Genomic DNA, 20,195 nt, shown 5'->3' with positions numbered 1-20,195 from the left:
AGAGAGAAGAAAAGAGATAGGTAGGTTCTGATCTTAGAGTGGTGTGAATTTTCCAGAGTAATTACTCTTCTGAAGCCACTAATGGCTTAATGGTTCTTTCTTTTTGTAAAGTCACTAATTTACACCTGCTTTAATAGAGCAAATTATTGGCTCAGGGGCAGAAACACCAGCCAAGTCACCTTGGATTTAGAGCTTAAACAGGAAAGTTTTAGAGCCGGTCATTTACCTTCCCTTCCCAGCCCCACAACATCACCCCTCGGGCAAAGGATGCGTTCCCACCCTCCCCGATAGTTCCTGTCTGTGGATCGACCGGCTGTTACTTTGCTCTGTTGCCCGGAGGCAGTGTTGCCCAGTGGTTAAAGGGGTGAACTTTGGAGCCACACAATCTCGGGCTCAAATTCTGACTTGCCATTTGCTAGTTGGACGAGCTTGTACAGTTAGCATAGTGCCTGGCGCATAACAAATGCTTAGTAATTAGCAGCTGTTATTACCAGTAAAGGTAACACTAATCAAGCCTGCATAGCTGAAGATGACTCTTTATACCATCCTGGAGATCTTGTGTGGGTGCCATTAGAATTAGCTTCACTGCAATGAGTTCTGGGTTCCTAAGTCAATTCTGCACAGCCGTATAGAAGGTACTGAGGTTCGTTCATTTACTAACTCACCCTCTGTTGACACATTTGTTTGTACCTCACTTTCGAAGTTCCGGGCCTCTTGCTAGCCATGGGGAAACAAACTATGGCAAAGATAGCCTTGATCTGGACCTGCAAGGGGCTTATTCCTAAGCGGCAGAGACGGGCAAGTGAATGGTGATGGCAGAGAATGAAAGATGGAGACGGGAAGCCTCCGTCGCTGAGCTCAGCTGCTCGGAGAGCCTGCACTCAGTGCCGTGTGCGCGTGCATCTTTCATCCCCGGCAGCGACTTCACCTGCTGCGCCACGAGAATTTGTAAAACACACGACACCTAACTGTTCAGTCCGGGGCACTGGCCTCTTTTACTTTGTACTGTCAAATAAAAAAAAAAGACAATAGCCAACACAGCAACGGCCATCCGGTGTGAATGAATCACAATTATACCTGGTTGTTGTTTTTGCTGTTGTTTTTTGTCAGATTGGCAAAAAGTTTTTTTTTTCAGTGTGCTGCAGATTTTTAGTAATTAGTTTATGCATGCCACGTGATGAAAAAGTCTGCAAATCGCTGATCTAAGGAAATGCACTAAGTAAGTGGCCTCCCTTCCACAGTATTCCTCCAGTGCCTACTGTCACTTGTGGGGCCACCAAAGGATCTTGACTTGTGTGGCGAGGTGACAGAATGGTGTGGCGTGACATCATTGTTTGGGTAGTTCTACCTAGTTCCATAAAAGATCACGGAGACACGTAAAGCAGATTTCATTTTTAAAACCTCCCAATAAACTTGGGCTTGCTCGGAGGCACTTGTAAATGAGTCAAGCATGTGTGTATCTCTCCAAGAGCACATCTAGGCAGAGATGTGACTGGGGATGGGGACAGAGGAAAGCCGGGGCTGGGGCGAATCCTGGGGCCAATCCCACAGCTGCTGGGAGGAAGGGGTGGAGAGGACAGGCCGTGCCTGGGACCGGCACTGCTGAGAGCGGGGAGGGGCCAGCGGAGCCACGAGTTTCTCTTCCCCTCGTTCGTGCCTCTTTAAACTTTTTTTCTTTTCTCCTCTATAAAATAGAGTTTACGGCCCCTACCAAAATGAGCTAGTCCATGTAAAGAACTTGGCAGAGTGTCTAACCTTAGGAAGGGCTCAGTCACACTGCTAAAACTTTATTAACGTCGCACAGGGCGGGATGGTGACAATGACCGTGCAGGGAAGGGGCGAGTCAGGGAGGAAGGAGACCCTCTCTCATTCACGAGTCTTTTCCAGCCCTGTTGCTTCGGCTTGATGTACCTGTTGGCTCACCTCATGATTTCTCTGGGGCCAGGGACGCAGTCTTACATCTGTCCCCACGGCAGTGCCTGGCACACGGCGGGAGCCCAGTAATGGTTACAATTGTCTTTGTGAACATGCTGGTTTCTTGTTTTGATTGCTGGCACTGTATTACAGATGTCCTCATCGCCCCCGCCCCTTGCCCACCTCCACGCAGCCCCTGCCCAAAGAAGATGCTGATCTCTTTTTCCTTAAGGCGTAGGAAGCAGGAGCAGGTAAATCAGGGGAAAAAACATGGTGCTGTTTAACAATAGCTTGTATTTATGGAGTGCTGACTATGTGCTAGGCACAGTGCTAGTCACTTCACACTCATTTGATTGTACGGCCGCCTTGTGGGGCTAGTGCCATTTTTCTGATGGTAACACCGAGCCTTCGAATGGTCAGGAAACTTAGTCGTGGTGTGGAAGCCACACAGTCATACTGAAGCGCCCACACTGCCTGAAAGAGACGGGGAAGAAATCCGGAGGAGCCTGAGGATGCGGCTCCGCGGAGCTGGGAGAGGCTGAGGTACACAAAGTGAAATGGGGCCGGTGCCAGGAACATGCCCTCTCCCGGACTCGGGCGCTGTGGTCCAGCCAGGTTCTGCTCCCCCGAGCGGCTGGCCGGCTCGAGGCTGGCCTCCCGCTTTAGGCTGAGGCTTTGCGTACCTGCGTGGCAGAGGTGGTGCGAAGCATTGTGCATGCCATGTGGGGCCCCATTTGCATGTGGTGCCCGCTCAGCTATGCACAGCATCTCCTTCATGAGTCACACGCAGGCTGAGCGTCGCTATATTTATCCAAGCTCCGGGAGCCCCAGCACCCAGCGCGGCGGGCCGGCGGGACGCCGCGGCCGGCTCCCGTGTCCCAGGACGGCGCCTCGGAGGTCGATCCAGTTTTTCTTGTGACCGGGGCCTTCAGGCCTGCCAGTAATTCATTCGCTGGCAGAATCGGCTGGTTTCTGAAGCATCGTTCTGGGCGTGCTGAAGCCAGAACAAATGTTTCCCTCCTGAAGATATAACAGGGACCAAGTGCTAAAAAAGGACCTTGAAGCTACATCTGTCACGCCCTTGACTTGAAGAGCATGTTTGCAGCCTTGCAGGTAGATGAGGCGTTATTTTTCTTTCCACTTCAGGGGAGTGTCTCAGGGCAGCGCCCCCCACCCCCGCCACCAGTGTATTTCTCCCAGATAATCTAAACAACTTATGTATATTTTTCTTCGCCAGTTTTTCCTCAAAATACCTCTTTTATTAATGTATGCTGAGATCGGGCAGCTTGCCAGGATGGCCACTTCTGTGCTCAGGAATCAACAACACAATAAGAACAGCTAATATTTACTTAATTAACGCTAACTGCCGCTACAGTACTAAACACTTGAAAGGCATTATCTCATTGATTTTGTTTTTTGTTTTTTTTTACCTTACAATAACCCTTTGAGCATTCTGTCTCCATTTCATCAACAGGAGAGGTGAGACCGGGAGAGAAAATTGGTCTGTACCCGCACAACCAGTGCACGGCGGGGCGGGGCGGCGGAACCTGTCACTGCATGCCTTTGTGTTTCCTTCCTGCCCGCTGCGGCCTTCTCCTCCCGCTCTTCTCCTTCCCACCGAGGAAAAACACACGGCTGTTCAGAGTGCAACCATGTTGCCTGAGATGTAGCCAGTGTAAAATGCAAGCCATGTCCCCGCAGAACTGTGTTTTCATCCTCTGCTAACTGTAGGCCGGTGTCGAATGCGTTTCCCTTCCTGGCCTACGGTGTTGTGTTAGGGACTCACTTCTGACGTGACATGGGGCAGCTTGGGTTCCTGCCCAGGCAGGCTCCCCAGTCTTGGCCTCATGAGACCCGTGTCATCTGCCCTGAGTTCCCGAACCGTCCCTCTGGAACTCCCCATAACCTGGAGCAAATCGCAGGTCCTGCTGGCAAAAATGAAATCCGGTGTCCCGTTGCAGTGTAAGGCTGAGTGGGAAGCCTTGACTTGGTCTCACGGCTTAAAAGTCTCTTCTCCTTCCCACCTCAGTCTCACAACGTTGGCGGGGACAGCAGTGAAGCCAAGTGACTCCCCCCCCCCCCCCGGCCCTTAGCCCCGTCACCCGCACAGTGCAAAGCGTGCACTGATGCTCACTGGCCTTCCCCCGGCTCTCAGTCCAGAGCCCAGGAAGCCTGTCCCACTCAGCAGAGCCTTGACTGCAAGGGGGTTGCAGGGCACTCAGCCAGGGCTAGTCTAAGCAAAAGAAAAAATAAAGGTGGGGAGGCGGGTGTTGGAAAGGGTTAACTAACCAACCAGACAGAGGGGTGGGGAACCAGGGCAGCCTCCACCACATCTAGGGTAAGGCTTCCCAGACACTCCCCCTGGAGCGCTGTCTTTGAAACAAAGCCCATTGCTATGATTCTCAGTTTAACAAAATACAAATTTTAGAGACAGAGCTGCCTGGAAGGATTTATTACGAGAGGTGGGTGTGAGTGCGGGGAGGCGGGCAATGCAGGTGGTCCCCAAGAAGAGGACTTGGTGCTCCCCCCACATACACACACACACATGCACACACACACACACACACACACACGCACACACACACGCAAAGCCCCAAGTACTTCTTACCGAGAAAGGCCATGTGCGTACAAGCAATGATGTGTCGTCCATTGTGGGCAGCCACATCCGATGTGAGTGGGGGACACGTAGTCCCATAACAGGGGCTATGATGTTGTTCATTAAAGACTTTCAGGCAGCTGAGATTAGAGGGAAGAGTGATGGGTCAAGGAAAAGGCTCCGAGGACGGACCTCCATTAGCTTACCTTTGGATGCAAAACTAGCAGCGCTGTCCCTTGGGGGAAACCACCACGTCTTTGGATTAGGACCCTTCCTGCCACATCTGTCCCATCTTTCCCGCTTGGGTGGGATTCGGGCACATTCCAACCCCTTGAGAGTCATCTGTGCCCTCATCCAAGCAGTGGGAATTACAGAGGAAGTTACACTCTGCACCTGCAATTACCCATAGCAAGACGACAGCCAGCACTCACGGGGCCGGGCATGTGCCCAGCACCTCACTGGTGGGCGGGTCTCCTCACAGTCCCTGGATGCAGTGCTGTCACCTTTACTGTGCAGGTGAGAAGCCGAGGCTTATGGGAATTAAGAGGCAATAAAGCAGAGAGCAAAGCGGTGGACCAGCTGATCAATGGCCAAGTTTGCATTCTGGCTCTGTCGCTTCTGGTGTGGGGTCCTTCGACATGTCGCTTAATCTTTGTCAACCTGTAAAATAATGACAGGGCCTGCCCGCCTCATCATGTAGTTGTGAGGGTGATGTCACACACGTGCACACACACACATATACTTATACCTGGGGCAGAGTCATGTTCTGTTATGCTTACTATTATTCATAAGGTCTTCAGGTGGTACAGGACAGAGTGGAGACAGGATCCAGGCTGGCTGGCTTGGAACCCCATTCTGTGCGGCTGGCATCTGTGTGCCCGCAGGGCAGGGAGGCTGAGGAGTGCATGGTGCAGGAGAGGAGGAGGGGGGTAGGAGGGGAAGAGAGAGGAGAAAAGTGACTTCAGGACCCCCAGCTGCTCTCACAGCCCTTGCTTCCATGCCCCGAGCTGCACACCCAGAACGTCTGCAGCCAGTGCCGGGCCCCTGGAACGGAGTGCGCCGTTCCGCACCGGCTTGCCCTTCAGCTCCTTCCTGCAGGAGGGCTTTGGAAGCGGTCAGGAGAAAGAGAGAGAGCAGAGCAGGGATAAGCATGGAGCCCCACAGAAGACAGAGAGCGAAGAGTGCTCAGAAGAAGATACACCGAGAGGCACACTCACAGAGAAGGGAAGGGGCAGAGAGAACCGGGGTGGGTGGGGGGTCCCTGTAGTGGAGGCGGCTGTGGCTGCTGCTGCTGCTGCTGCTGCTGCTGCTGCCCTGACGAGCCGCCGTCCTGCGGTCAGCGGAGCAAACAAACCGGTTCCATGGGTCAGCGCTTCATCAGAGGAGAGCACAGCCCGGGGACCCGGCTGTGACGCCGTGCAGGGCTGTGACAGGGGACGCTCTTTATCTGAACCGGGATGGCAGCGATCTTCTCCATACTGTGCGCAGGGTCGCAGATTAGGCTGCGGGCAGTTTGCGGCTGGCCGTGAGGCTGGTTCCGAGAGGCCTTGGGCCGAACCGCGCTCCGAGGCTGGGCCAGGAGGGCGGTGAGACTCGGGGGTCCGGAGGCTGGTTTCACGCCGGAGGACGGTTTCCTTAAAAAGTCACGAGTGTGCGTTCGCACAGCCCTTGGACATCCTTGTCGGCCTGTCCATCAGGACGTTAACAGTCGCCGGTCTCGGTGTAGGATTCACAGTCGTCTCACTTTATAAGTAACAAACGCACTTTGGTTTGTGCCCGTTTTGTTTTAGAACAACAACTTTATAGTCAGAGGCACAACGGGTTTTCCATGGGCGATGAGCATGCTCCTGAGTGACATGGGGCGGGGGGCGGGGGGCGGGGGCAGTGAAAGCAAGGCCCTGACACGACACCAGCGTGTCCCTAAGCACAGGACGGGCGGAAGGGCCACCGTGTGCTTGAAGGTATTTCTCCCTGACGTTTGCCCGACACTTTGGACATCTGTCAGCCACCATCTTGCTGCTGATTCTTGAGGAAGGGCGAAATTATTAATGTCCTCTCAGCGTGGACAAGCTTTATTCCTTGGAGGTCCAGGGTTTAATAAAAGACAGCGAGGGCGGATTTATTATGCGAGTCGGCAGGAGCGCGTCAGTTCGGTGCGGTGGGTGGAAGGAGGTTTCTCCCTTGAGTGGACTGCGCATGCAGGGGCTGCGGGAGGGACTCCCTCCCCCTCAGTCCCCACGGCCCGCCCCTTTCCCTCTTCAGTTTTAAATGACGTTTGTGGCTGGCTGGCGCCCACTTCCAGAGGAAATGGCTGTTGGCTTGAGAAATGACCCAGATGTGTCTTCTTTCAGGCTTTACGAAGGCAAGGAGCAGATGGAGTTTGAAGAATCCATGCGGCGGCTCTTTGAGTCCATCAACAACCTGATGAAAAGCCAATATAAAACCACCATCCTGTTGCAGGTTGGTTGACACTCCAGAAATCGTCTGTCTTTTCCCTAGGTCACTCAGTAAACAGCAGCCTGGGGAGGTAATGCCTGCTCTGGCTTGAACTCGCTGCCCTGTGTTCATCGGAGGCCTGAGGAGGGCACGTGGTATAAGGACCCTGAAGGCCAAGGGCTCTTTGGGGCAGAAGAGGCCACATTTATGGTTTGTTTCCCATGAAGGTAGCCACGCCTCTTTTAAAACAGCTCTGAAGCGGTTGCTACCTGGAGGGAAGTAGGTCAAACCTGATCCCCTTCTCAGGCTGAGCGTAGTTACGGCGGCAGTCTCTGAAAATCGTTGGCTTTTTGTTCTCAGCACCCTAAACTCAGGCCCCCCTTTGAACGGAGAGGCTGTTTCAGGATGGCATCCTAGCTACACATGTCTGGAGGGTAAGGCCCAAAGGGGCAGGGGGATAAGAAGGTGGGGACAGAAAGAAGAAAGAAAGAAAGCCAAGATCGGCCCACGAGCCTTTATACACAGTAGCGAGGAGACCCAAGTCAACAAGAATGTCCTGTGTCAGCTGTGTGTCCTTCTGCTGGTCATTTAACTTCCCGGAGTCTCGTTTTCCTCATCTGTAAAACCTCACTGTTTGGGTGAGGATTAAATGAACATGATCTGAAAAAGAGCAAATTACAAAATGCTATGCAAATGTGGAGAACTAATAGGATTATCCCGCTTTTGGCTTAGGTCTTTGTATCCACGTTCTTGCTGTCTGGGTAGCTGTGCAGGAAGGTGTCATTTTCCCCGGGGTTTGGCCCAGATCGTGCGGGGTTCTCCGCATGGGTTTCTGCCCCAGAGCCCTGGAAAGGAGTTTCATCTCTTTCTTAACTTGCTCTAAAGGGGCCAAATTTAGCTTCGGGGATTTGCATCAAGTCAATGATGCTTTCTACCTATCTGTATGGGTGTTGACAAGTTATCAAAGAAGAATTTAAAGTCTTATTTAAATATGGAGAAAAGCACCATTTGAAGATAACTGAGTGCTGTTTGGGGACGTAAGGAAGGGGCGGATGAGGGGACAGGGGCCAAGGCCACATGACATTAGCACACCCCACTCGAGGGATCTTCTCAGGCACTGCCGTTTGCCGCTGGAGCAAGAGCTGGGGATTTGGAGCCAGAGACCCAGGTGGGAAACTGGGCATCCACAGCTGGGCGCGTGATGCTGAACACACCACCTCCGTTTCCTGGGCCTCCGTTTATCCTTCCGTAAAATGGGAAGTCTGATGGCTCATGTAGAGGATTAAGTGAAGTAATGTGAATCATGATGGATCGAGCCCGAGATGTGGTTCAGTATGAATAATTTTTAGTCATGTCTCTCTCTCCCTCCTTAACCTTATGATGAAATGGGAGCTTTGGGGGCGTTTTCCTAGAGAGGGATCTGGAAGATTTATTTGTGTTCCCAATCCTGTCACGTGAGGCCAAACAGTGTCGGGATATTCGAGATTCAGTGAAATAAAGAAATGCAGATTCAAATGTCAAGGAGAGTAAGCCCACAAGGCTGACTCTCTCTTTGTCTCTCTCTGCATAAGAGGAAGGCACAGCTTTACCTGGTGAACCACCACCCGATGACCGGAGTCTTGACTCGGAGCCTCCCTGGGGTGCTGCAGGAAAGGGCGCTGCCATGTATCAGCTTTGGGTTGGCCAAAAAGTTCCCTTAGTTGCTTCTATATGGCTGCTCTCTCTAGTAGTGCTTGGTTGTCTTGAACTTCATTCAAAACAATTTTGTTAGATTGCATTGTGACAGCTGTCAGTCAGAGTGACTTTAAAACAAAACCTCATCAAAATTGGTGAATTTTTGTGTGGCTGTTTAAATATTGAAGATGGAGGAAAATAAGCAACATTTTTGGCATATTATGCTTTATTATTTCAAGAAAGGTAAAAACTCAAAACTAGAACACGCAAAAGAGATTTGTGCAGTGTATGGAGTAGGTGCTGTGACTGATCAATCATGTCAGAAGTGGTTTGCAAAGTTTCTTGGTCTTATTGACATTTTGGCCAAATAATTCTCTGCTGTGGGGCTGTCTTATGCATTGGAAGATGTTTAGCAGCACCCCTGGCCTCTACCCCCTAGAAGCCAATAGCAGGAGACAGCCGACATACTCAAAATATCCAAATCAACAAAGTTATTGGTGACAATGAAAAATATGTCTTTTATTTTATGAAAAAAAAACTAAACAGACTTTTTGGCCAGCCCAATACGCCTGTCAAAAAAAAAAAAGTTTTGACTGAGAGTAAAAACGCCAATGATTGACATTCACGGCTCAAACTTGACACTTCCAGCTGCTTGGTGCCTTATGGTGGAAACCCTATCAGGGGTGTCAGACTCACTTTCACCGGGGGCCCCATCAGCCTCGGGGTTGCCTTCAAAGGGCCGAGTGTACTTTTAGGACTGTATGTATCAGTGTAGCTACTCCTTCACCAGGGGCAAGGAGCTCGGCGCTGCCGCGGGGTAGAAGCAAGGTGCCGGGCCGGATTTGGCCCGCTGGCCTTGTGTTTGTCACCCGTGGGGGCCTAACTCGCGCCTGCCCAGTTCGGAGCAGAGTCGGTCTGCTCGTCTCAGCTTTGTCCACTGTGCGTTCTGGGGCCTCAGTAAGTTGCTCCTCGTTTCCAAGGCTTGCCTCCCTTTCGCGAGTGGCTGTCCGTAGTTTCCTGCGTTGTTCAGCATTGGCACGGCAGCGGCTCACCCACACCTGCGAAGAATTGAATGCCAGTCATCCGGAGAGGGCAGAAGGAGCGTTAAAAACCCCTTCCACTGACGGAGTGCCTACCCCACGCCCAGCGCGAGGCTGGGCTTTCGCACACGGCGTCTTCAATCTTGCCAGAGATCTGCCAGGAATCACTGTCTCCGGTCTCCACAGGAGGCTCATGAAGTTAAATAATTAATCCCAAATTATACCTATTTATAGTGGTGGAGCGAGGATTTCAACCCACCCAGGTCTCCTAGCTCCAAAGTTAACATTTTTCTCTAAGCCACAAAAAATGGGTTAAGCCTGGGGGGGGCTCCATGCGTTCTCAGTAATGGGCCGTATGCTAGGAGTCCCTCGGTGTGGCGGGCCTGTAAGTGTTGCCGAGACAACTGATGGCGGGCGGAGACCGCCAACACCAGACACTGGTGAACTGGATGTAGCTCAGATGTGTGCAAGGGGCCTTGGGCGACATCGTGCAGACCCGTTGGCCCCACTCTCCGCCACTTGCCGCTAGGTCTGTGATTCCTAGTCGTGCCCCCATTGGGTGGCCTGAGTGAAAGTGAGCTCGTGCTTTGTGACATGCTCCCTGAACCACTACGATGGCCACTCATGCTGAGGAAGCCACGAGACTGTCCGGCGGAACGGGGGCTCTCTCTTTCCCATCTCCGACACCTGAACCGGCGGCCGCCACGTAGTGGGAGTACTCGAATATCTTTTGGCTGAACCACAAACCAATGAATACCAGCTTCCACCGTTTCATGTTTTAGCATTTCCTATGTGTCATGCTTTGAGCTAAAAACTTCACACAGATGCTTAGCTCATTTGATTTTTACAACCACCCGATTAGGCGAACACTCTCTTATCTTTACAGATGAGGAAGTGGAGACGGAGAGAGGGCTGAGGAACTTAGCCACCCCCAGGAAGTGGCGGGTCTGGGATTTGAACCCAGGTTGTGCAGGTCCAGAGTCTGAGTTCCTAATCACAGCCAAAGGGTCATTTCATCAAAGACCCACGACCTCTGGCTATATGTCAGGTGGATGAGCAGTAAGCAAGGGTGAAGGCGGGCAGGTGTGTGCTCTGTAGTCATGAAGGCGAGCTCCTTAAGGATGCCTCTTTCTTCCCTCTCCTTTCATTGTTATTTGGTATCACATGTTCAAATGTCCGAACTAAGGAAGAAAGCGGTCCATTCTTGAGCAGTGGCCTGCAGGCTGTACGCTGAGTCCCCAGCCAGAGGGGCGGTGAGACGTAATCTTTAATAGCAGACACTGGGGTGTCACCTCAGATCTTTAAATGGTTCTTTAATTGCTTCCCCTTCTCAACCGTATACCCCACACTCAGTGTTCCTATGTGGGATGATGCAGTTTTCTTCCGATGAGGCTGTGGCTCACGTTTTTATGTTAATCTTTACATCTGTCCTATAAAGTAAGTAGCTTTATTCCCAGCATTCTCCTGACAAGGAAACTAGAACACACAGCATTAACTTCCCCAAGGACACGCTGAAGCACGTGCTCCAGCTGCACTTGAACACGGGCCGTCTGCCTCTTCAGTGATTTGAGATGCTGCACGTTTCTGCCCCCTGGCAAGCCTCGGGGGCCAGCAAAACGCTGGGGTGCAGAAAGCATGGAGACGTGTGGGTCCCAGAACACGTCTGTCCCTCCTCCCTTCTGTGTCTCTGAAAGATGGGTGCCAGGGCTGAATGTCCTGAGAGAGTGGCATGCCCCCCTCTCGTCATGCCGTGGTGAATTTCCGTGACATTGTGTGTCCACGTTCCGTGGGCCCTGACCGCCTGTCACTCGGCTAAAATAAAAGGGTTGGGAATCGGTGGGACGGGACTGTTGTCTGAGCTCTTGAACGAGGAGGAGGCCGAGTGGCCCCGTGCATCCGTGTCGGTGGCACCGAGACCGAGCACACTCTGTCTTCACGGGAGAGAGGCAGAGAGAGAGTCTGGAAACCCTCAGAGGACGCGTCCCCTCTGAGTTGGAGAGACTGCAGCGGTTTCATTTTTGTTGTTGATGTTATTGTTAAACAAGTGTTGTTTGCTAGCAGCCAGTGTTTATCGATTCTGGTGCAGTCCGTCGGGAGAGTGATCATCTTAATTGTCCCCCTGTGAGTTCTTGGTGGGCCAGTGGAGTCACCACAGCTTGGTTTGTCTCCGACTCTCTTCTTGAAGGCTCCACCTGACTTCTGGCGGAGGGGTCCAGGACTGATGATTAATGTCACATCATAAACAAATTACAGTATCTTGCCATGCATAATGTGCTCCTGTGTATCATGTACACCACGTTTCTGTGCACATTATACACTGGATTATTGTACCCATCATTATACCCATGGTATGTAATCATTATACCTGTTTATAATGCTCATCCTTATTTTGCCCTCAAAAATTTGGGCAAAAAAATACATGTTATATACAGCTAAATATGGTAATGGCCTGGCAAATGTTTTCCTGGTGGCTATTCTTGCAACTCCCATGTTGGTGGGGAGGAGGACCCTTAAGAGATGTCAGAAAAACTGTACCTTCTCTCAAAAGCTATTGCCATGCCCTGACTAGTGTGGCTCAGTGGGTTGGGCGTTGTCCTGCAAACCGAAAGGTTGTTGGTTTAATTCCCGTTTAGGGCACATGCCTGGATTGTGGGCCAGGTCCCCAGTTGGGGGTGTGTGGGAGGCAACCGATCAATGTTTCTCTTACACACGGACGTTTCTGTTACTCTCTTTCTCCCTCCCTTCCCTTCTTTCTAAAAATAAATAAAATCTTTTTCAAATAACTACCATCATAAAGAGAGGAAGACCAGCCTTTTTTCAGGGCCTGTGCCCCCGACTCCGGTGTCTCTGAGAGCTCGGTGAACCGGCAGCCCGTGGGACAAGTGCAGCCCGCGGGTGTCTGCTCCGGCTGGTGCAGCGTTGACCCAAGCGAACAAGAGGGACTCGCTCATCAGACGGAGTGTGCGTGCCTCACACCGCAGCACTTACCACCAGCCTATCCTCACCTCCTTCCACTTCTGTCTGTCGCTTGCCCGGCCCTGCAGGCACCTGCTCCAGCTCTCTCTGCTTGTTCCCGGGAAAAGATTGCCTGACCAGCCAGGTACACTATACCTGCCTGGAGGGATGTCACAGTGCATCTTGGCATATTAAAGTCCAGAGAAGCTCTGCAAGAAAAAATAAACCCGCTGGCTTATCTTTGCTTAAACCCCAGATTATTTGATTGCATATGTCTTTCCCCCACAGACTACCTGACACCATCCTATGGGACAAAGGTGTCCCAGTAGGAGCATAGTTTTAGAAACATCAGCTTTTGAATCTCGTTATCTCTTGTCATCTTGGCTTGAAAGAAAAAATAAATGTCTTGATGCAAAATCCAATAACTGTACAGAAGTCTGACAAATCTGACACCGTACCAATTAAAGTCCTTCTGTGCAGTGCAAGACAGGATAAAGCTCGCAGACAGCAGGAGTCCAGTCAGGCCGCAGGACAAGCAAGAGGACCGATTTGCAGTGTGTCTCACTGCAAAAGGGGGTTAATATTAATGGTGCCTAGAGAATTTCACAAATCAATAGGACATCATCCAAAAGAAAAAAATGGGGGAACAATATAAACAAGCAGTTTAGTAAATACAGAGCAATAAATATAGAAAAGGTGCCTACCTAGAAACCTCAGAGTTGCAAATTACATATCGGACTGACAAAACAAAGAAGGCTTGTGTGCTCGGGTTGGTAAGGTCATAGGGAAAGGGGTAGAAGGAAATCAATCACCGTCTCTTTCTAAAGCAGTACGACACTGTCTCCTAAAATGTGTGTGTACCAGTATATCCGTTTGTACATGGGTATATACATTTGGAAACACTAATTGCTCTTTGAGCAATCCATCCATCCATTGTGCAGGGAACCTTACATATACACAAGCATATATGTTCGATATTTTCTCACCACGTGGAGCCCACCGGTAGAGGGGGACTTAAAAAGGTACGGTATATCCTGAGGACATCAGCGTGTGGTGATCAGAAAGAGAGCATGCTCTGTGGAATGACAGGCAAAAATAGCAGGGTTATGTGAGCACCTGCGAAAAGCAAGTAGCAGAGCTGTAAAAATTACCCACACGTGTGCAGATGCACATGCATGCACGCACAAACACATGCACACACATGCCCACACATGGAGCCAAAAGGAAACAGGACTCACGAAGAACAGTGTGGCGATGGTGGTGGGGAGGGGGGTGCCAGGGGCATAAATAGTGGTGGAAAAAATACAATTAGAAAAGAAGAAAGCAGTCTGGAAGGAAACTCGCTGCACTGTTGACAGGGGTCCTTTCTGGGGAGCAGGGAGTGGGGTGGAGATGGAGTTGCAGGGCTCCAGGGACAATTTTCACCCTGCGGCTTTAACTCGTGTGAACTTGTTTTTACATCAAACACTTACTGCTGGCTTTTGAAATCATAAAAGATGAAGGCACAGGGACAGCTGCTGTTGGTGTGAGGTGGGCGTGTGGCTTCAGGGGTAGAGGCTGGCTCTGCCGTCGCCTGCCCGAACCTGATGCCTGGCTGTCCCCCTCGCTGAGTGTGGGGACCCGGGCTGGGTGTGGAATCCGGATGTGCTAAGGTTCCTTACCTATGAAGACAATATTCCCCTTGTAGGGATGAAATACAGTTTTAACTTAAAATAAGAAGCCCAAATGAGAGGCAACAGACATTTATTTGGGATTTTTTAAAAAAACTGCAGTTCTTGTAACACAGATTGAGGCAGAAACCCAAATAGTGTCCCAATTACAGAGTGAAGGAAGCGGGTTTTTATGAAGAGAAGGAAGGGGAATAATTCCACGCATAGAACAAAGGAATTTCTGTTGGAATTGGCAACCTGAGTTACTCTTTCGCCACACCTGGCTTGTTACGGAGTCCATCTTCTCTGAGTCCATCATCGTCCGTCCTTGGGGTCAGTCCCTGCACTTCTCCTGTTAGCTTTGCAAACACTTATCAGTGAAATGATTAGGTTTGGCTAATCTGACGGTTCTCTTGCTCAGTTCAAACATTCCTGTGGTTCAAGGTGTGAAAGGGCGCTGGGCAGTCCTTCCGGAATGGCCGTCCCAGGTCTGTTTTGGAGCAGCTCTGTTGGTGTCCTTTTTCGAGAAGGTTTAGCAAGATCACCTAAGAACCGTGTTCAGCGTGGCCTCTGCCCCACTGGACATTCTCAGAGACCAGTCACACAACCTTAATGTTCATTCACTAAGAAGCTCAACTGTGTGTGGCTAGGAGAAGACTTTCTTTTTCTTTTTTTTTAAGATTTTATTCATTTTTAGAGAGGGAAGTGGGGGAAGGAGGGAGAGAGAGAGAGAGAGAGAGGAGAGAGAGATATCAATGTGTGGTTGCTGAGGGCCGTGGCCTGCAACCCAGGCACGTGCCCTGACTGGGAATCGAACCTGTGATGCTTTGGTTCGCAGCCTGCGCTCAATCCACTGAGCTATGCCAGCCAGGGTGAAGATTTTTTTTAAGAAAGGAATTTTTACTTTTTTAAAATTGTGGTCTGATTATAAAAGAGTGGATTTGTTAGCTACAGAATACTGAGAATATACAGAAAAATAAAAATTCAACGTGCATACTTCTGCTAGATTCTTAAACGCTATTTCCCAGCTGTGTGACTTCCAACTCCTCCTAAGGAAGTGGCCGTCTCCTCTGCCGCTGAGCCAATGGCAGCACCATGCTAAAGGGTGGGTGTGCCTCCCACCTCTGGGCGCATCGGCTAAGGTGCACAGAGGAAACAACAATCCATCACAACGCCCACTTTCCCTGAGCCAGCTGGGGGACCGAGGCGCACCCACCAGTGCTCACACGTTGTTTAGGGAGAGGAAAGACACACAACTCAGCCTGAGCCGTCTTCCCCACCAACAAAACCATTCGAGCACAACATCCTCCGATAATGCTAGAAGTTGCCATTTGTTGAATGCCCGAAGTGTGCCTGGCTCTCTGCTGGATGTCTCATTCCATCATGGGTATTATTTCCTCGATTTCACAGCCCAGGAAAGTGAGACGTCAGAGAGGTTGTGTTTTGTCCGAAGCCACGTGGCTGCGAACTAGAACTGGGCTTTGACTGCTGATCTGCCTCATTGCCAAGTCTGTGACCTTTCCGTAATATACATTACTGTCTTCCTGAAGGCACAGGCAGCGTGACTCGCTGCCGTATGCAGAGTACTTGCTGATGATTTAATCCGCATGGAGTCTCGAATCGCTGGGACGGTGCCCAGGATGCAGGACTGTTTTCCGTGATCTGTGTCTAGGGGCAGAGTGTCCTCCCCACCATGCAGGGACTCTGGGTGTGTGCATCACTCATGGTCATTTCACTTCCCCCCAGGTGGCGGCCTTGAAGTACATCCCATCTGTCCTCCACGACGTGGAGACGGTCTTCGATGCGAAGTTACTCAGGTGAGAGTTTATGATGCGCTTTCCTGGGCTCTGTGATCAAGCCAGGGATCCTGAGGGAGAGGCGGGCGCCCGTGGGGAATCCCAGACGGGCCCTCAGCTCAGGGACAGAGAGGACACATGGCAGGAGCCTCCTAGGGGCCTCCAGCGCGGGCTTGTCACATTCTCATTTTGTTGCGTCAGCCTGTGGGTGGGAAAAACCAAGTCTAAAAGAAGTAGCTTTCTTGGGTGATACAGATGCTACAGCGTGCAGGCAGGTAGGCCGAAAAACTGACGTTTGGTGTCAATGCCTCCCTTTCACCTGGGGTTTCAGTCTTTGCCCCCAGAGCCCTTTCGCTCTCCCCTTCTCCGTCCGTTCTTTTCACGAGATGAACACGTTACCGTAATGTGACCGTGTGTTAGGTAGGGCATCTGAGCCAGACAGGCCCCCTTCTTCCTCCTGCCTTCACTTCGGACAACAGAGCATGTTGTCCGAGCAACAGAGAATGTTCCAAGACAACGGAGTATTTGCAAACTCGTCGTATGAAAAGTTCAGATAGTATAGAGCTCCCCAGAATGTTCACACCTCGCTTAACTGCGGGATATTTGTCAAAACCGAGAAGTCCACCTTGGTGCCAGCCTGTGCACTGCACCCCACACTTCGTTTGGATCTCAGCAGTTTTTTGTTCTTTTGTTCTGTTTTTCACTGATGGCCTTTTTCTATTCATATGATGATTTCCTGCATCTTCTTCCCATCTTTCTGGTCTTAAACTCAATTATATTTTATTCCTGGAGACGTTACCTCTGCAAATCAAATTCCTCCCCCAGCCCCTGCAACATTACTCTTTGGCACAACGTCTTATTTACTGATTTTTCCATTGCACATAGCACCTCGCATTGATGTACCCACTCCTGTGCTGTGTGTGGGCCTCGCTGGAATATACGTTCTGTGCCCCTGGGACTGAGTCATTTTCCACCGCATCCCCAGGGCTTTGCACGTTTCCGGTCGCATGTCACATACATGCTCGATCAGTACTGGAAAGAAAGGATGGGCACGGAATGCGGATTTTGGGAAGCAAACAGGGGTGATCATTTTATTTCATTGGCACCTTTATATTCTCTCTATTTGGGAAGAGCTATCTTCTTTTTCATGTCCCAGATGGGTTATGATTTGCAACATTTTATATATATTTTTTCAAATTAAGGACTTTTTTGATTGTAAGACTTATAAAACATTAGTAAGCATAAAAAATGAGTAGACAAAGGGATACGGTACTGAAGTGAGAACCCGGTATTCAACCCCTGTTTGTCTGACCCCTTTGTTCATGACTTTGGGGAACTTAGTTAACCTTCTAAACCTCAGTTTTCCCACTTGTCAAATTAGGATAAGTACCGGACCTGCCTCACAGAGTTGGGGGTTTAAATGGCAGAGTGGGCGTCAACAGCAAGCACGTGCCAGGTGCACAGTGAGTGCTCGGGGTCATCGGTGTTAGTTTCAGACGTTCACACCCCTGTGAGTGCCATTCGTGTGCGACACCAAGGCCAACCACACGTATTTACTGAAGGCTGGCTTAGCAGCTGGTGGTCTGCCAGAAACGGGGGACCCAGGAAGCTGGCCGTCCGGGGACGGGCTGTCGTGCCGTGCAGCGGGAGACCTCTGTCTCACCGGCTCTTTTGCTTTTCCTGCCCTCAGCCAACTCCTGTATGAGTTCTACACCTGCATCCCCCCCGTGAAACTCCAGAAGCAGAAAATCCAGTCCATGAATGAGATAGTCCGGAGCAACCTCTTTAAAAAGCAAGGTGAGTGCCCAGCGTCCTGGCTGGGAGGCCGGGGCCTCGAACCCCAGGCGCTCTGCACGTGCTCCACGGGACAGAGCCCCTGCACCATCACCAACGCCGTTCTTCTCTAGCCTCGCCCTTAGTCCAAATAAAGTGGCTGACAATGTGGACACCGGAATCTAAACTGAATTAGGTTGCATTGTGGGTCTCTCCTGAGAAACTTTAATGAGGTGGTAAATTTGGAGTCACAGATGCTGGTTTTCTACTACATGGGTTCCCCCTACACGGCTCCTGCTTGCTTCCTCACCTTGGGAGGAAGTAGGGGACGTTCCTTTTGGTAGAAAGAACCTATAATGGAGAAGTTCTCAAAGTTTCCAGACTGCAAGAGTGAACTGGAGAGCTTGTTGAAATGTGGATTTCTCTGACGCACCTCAGAGATTCTGACTGAGTAGGAATTAGTTTTTCAAAAACGAAAATTATCTTTTTTTAGAGATTTTATTTATTTATTTATTTATTTATTTATTTATTTTTAGAGAGGGAAGGGAGGGAGAAAGAGAGAGAGAGAGAAACATCAATGTGCGGTTGCTGGGGGTCATGGCCTGCAACCCAGGCATGTGCCCTAACTGGGAATTGAACCTGCGACACTTTGGTTCGCAGCCCGCGCTCAATCCACTGAGCTACGCCAGCCAGGGGAAAATTATCTTTGAATAGGTAATACGTTGGCATGGATCAGAATGGCAGAGTGTGAAGGGGCACCACATGCAAGAGGTCCCCCCAGACCTGTGCGCGGCCACTCGGGCCCCTTCCCTGGAGGCAGCCGGTGGCTGCAGTTCCTTGTGTTGGCTTCTGGGGGCGCACACAGTGACCCGTTGAGTTGGCCCTTTAACTGTACCTTGTTTGAAGTTTGAGGGTCAATTGACTGCAGGTCACAGGGTGGGAGACACTGGTCCCACGGGCTGTCTGCGCTCCTGCAGCTGGTCAGTTGGGAAAAGCTGGTGTTTAAGTGGACCTGTGCCATTCACATATCAACTATGTGCTGCATAGCTACTCAGCTAGTAGCATACAGCACAACTGCTCTGCCCTCTCCTTTTCTCACTTCACGGTATTTATTACCTGGAGGGCAGGGAACGACCGTGGATTTGAGCAGGAGTTGTGGCCAAGCTTCTGCTCACCCAGACTGATCTGGTAACCGCTGGTCCAGACCAGGACCGCACTGTCAAGGGCCTCCCTGGGTTTGGGGTCAGGGAACTAGATGGCTACACCCCCTCCAGATACGACCGAATGGGATGTACGTCATTAGCCGCCGTCCTCCTCATCTCCGGCCACACTCAGCATCCCTGACATCACTCCTCTCTGTGAGGGTGCAAAGGGTGGCTCTTGAGGGTGAGCAGTGTTTTCTGGAGCCCGAGATCAACCGTTTCCCATGTTGAATTCCTCTCTGTCCACACTGGCGGCCGTGATAGAACGGGACGCTAACTGTGCAAGGAACAAAGGGCCTTGGGAAGCAGAGGATCAGTCATCGCCCATCTGGAATTTATGCAGACAGTGAAGCTTGGATATTTATGTAAATTGCCTGGCAATCACAGAAATATTCAGGAACCACTTCACTGTAAATACGTTCTTCCCAATGCATGGCTCCCATCATGCATCCACAATTGCTGTCGGAATCCCTGGAGTTAGGATAGGTGAAGGGAGCAGGGAGAAGAGCCCTCTTGTGCTTTTTATATTCATGCCTGTGCTTTCCTGACTGTTTAGACAGATGTGTGACAACAGATGAATGCGGTACAGATATGGTTTGTGCAAGGTGGCTGGTGCAAGGTGATCGGAAGCCAGCCCTGGTTAAGTCCTGTTGCATTTTGTAGAGTACTAGCTTTTTTAAAGGGAGCCTTGCATGTTTTTCAACTTCTGACTTCCACATCAGAATGAACTGCCCTTCCTCTGAAGGCTTTGAAACATTCCTGCCCCTTCCTGCCCCAGCAGGCCCTCCTTGGGTATCAGGTGGTGCCACTATAGGGATGAATCGAGTCCCGTCCTAGGGACATAACAAGGATGCCTCTGGCCACATGCGGTGCTGCACAGACATCAGAGAGCAGGGTTATGTGGCTCCCCTTCATCGTTCAGAGCTCTGTCATTGTCAGGGGCCCCGCATACCCTCTCGGCCAGATGGAGGGCTGGCCCCATCCTAGACGGGGCACGTAGTGTCAGTTCCAGCCTGGTGGCAATCGGAGCAGCTCCTTCACTGGCGCCGCCTCTCCTGGGCTGAGCGGTGGCCCCCGAGGGTTGGCATAATCACAGGGCAAGCTGGACAGCTGCTGCTCCACAGTCCTGCTGTGTCTCTGAGCTCCAGACTCAGTAAAAA

General features: G+C 50.9%; 1 protein-coding gene across 2 annotated transcripts in view; it reads left to right on the top strand.

Annotated features, from left to right (window-relative positions):
* DOCK2 (dedicator of cytokinesis 2) overlaps positions 1-20,195 on the top strand; it is a 354,825-nt gene that overhangs the window by 87,811 nt on the left and 246,819 nt on the right. For both annotated transcript variants that reach the window (XM_045820015.1, XM_045820013.1), the window contains exons 23-25: positions 6,862-6,970; positions 16,011-16,081; positions 17,751-17,857. In XM_045820015.1, the coding sequence (XP_045675971.1) occupies positions 6,862-6,970; positions 16,011-16,081; positions 17,751-17,857 (287 nt within the window). The remainder of the gene's footprint in view (positions 1-6,861; positions 6,971-16,010; positions 16,082-17,750; positions 17,858-20,195) is intronic.

Source organism: Phyllostomus hastatus, unplaced genomic scaffold (assembly GCF_019186645.2).
Source record: "Phyllostomus hastatus isolate PE091 unplaced genomic scaffold, TTU_PhHast_1.1 phas_contig_150, whole genome shotgun sequence".
NCBI lineage: Eukaryota > Metazoa > Chordata > Mammalia > Chiroptera > Phyllostomidae > Phyllostomus > Phyllostomus hastatus.
This window is presented reverse-complemented; position numbering and strand designations above follow the sequence as displayed.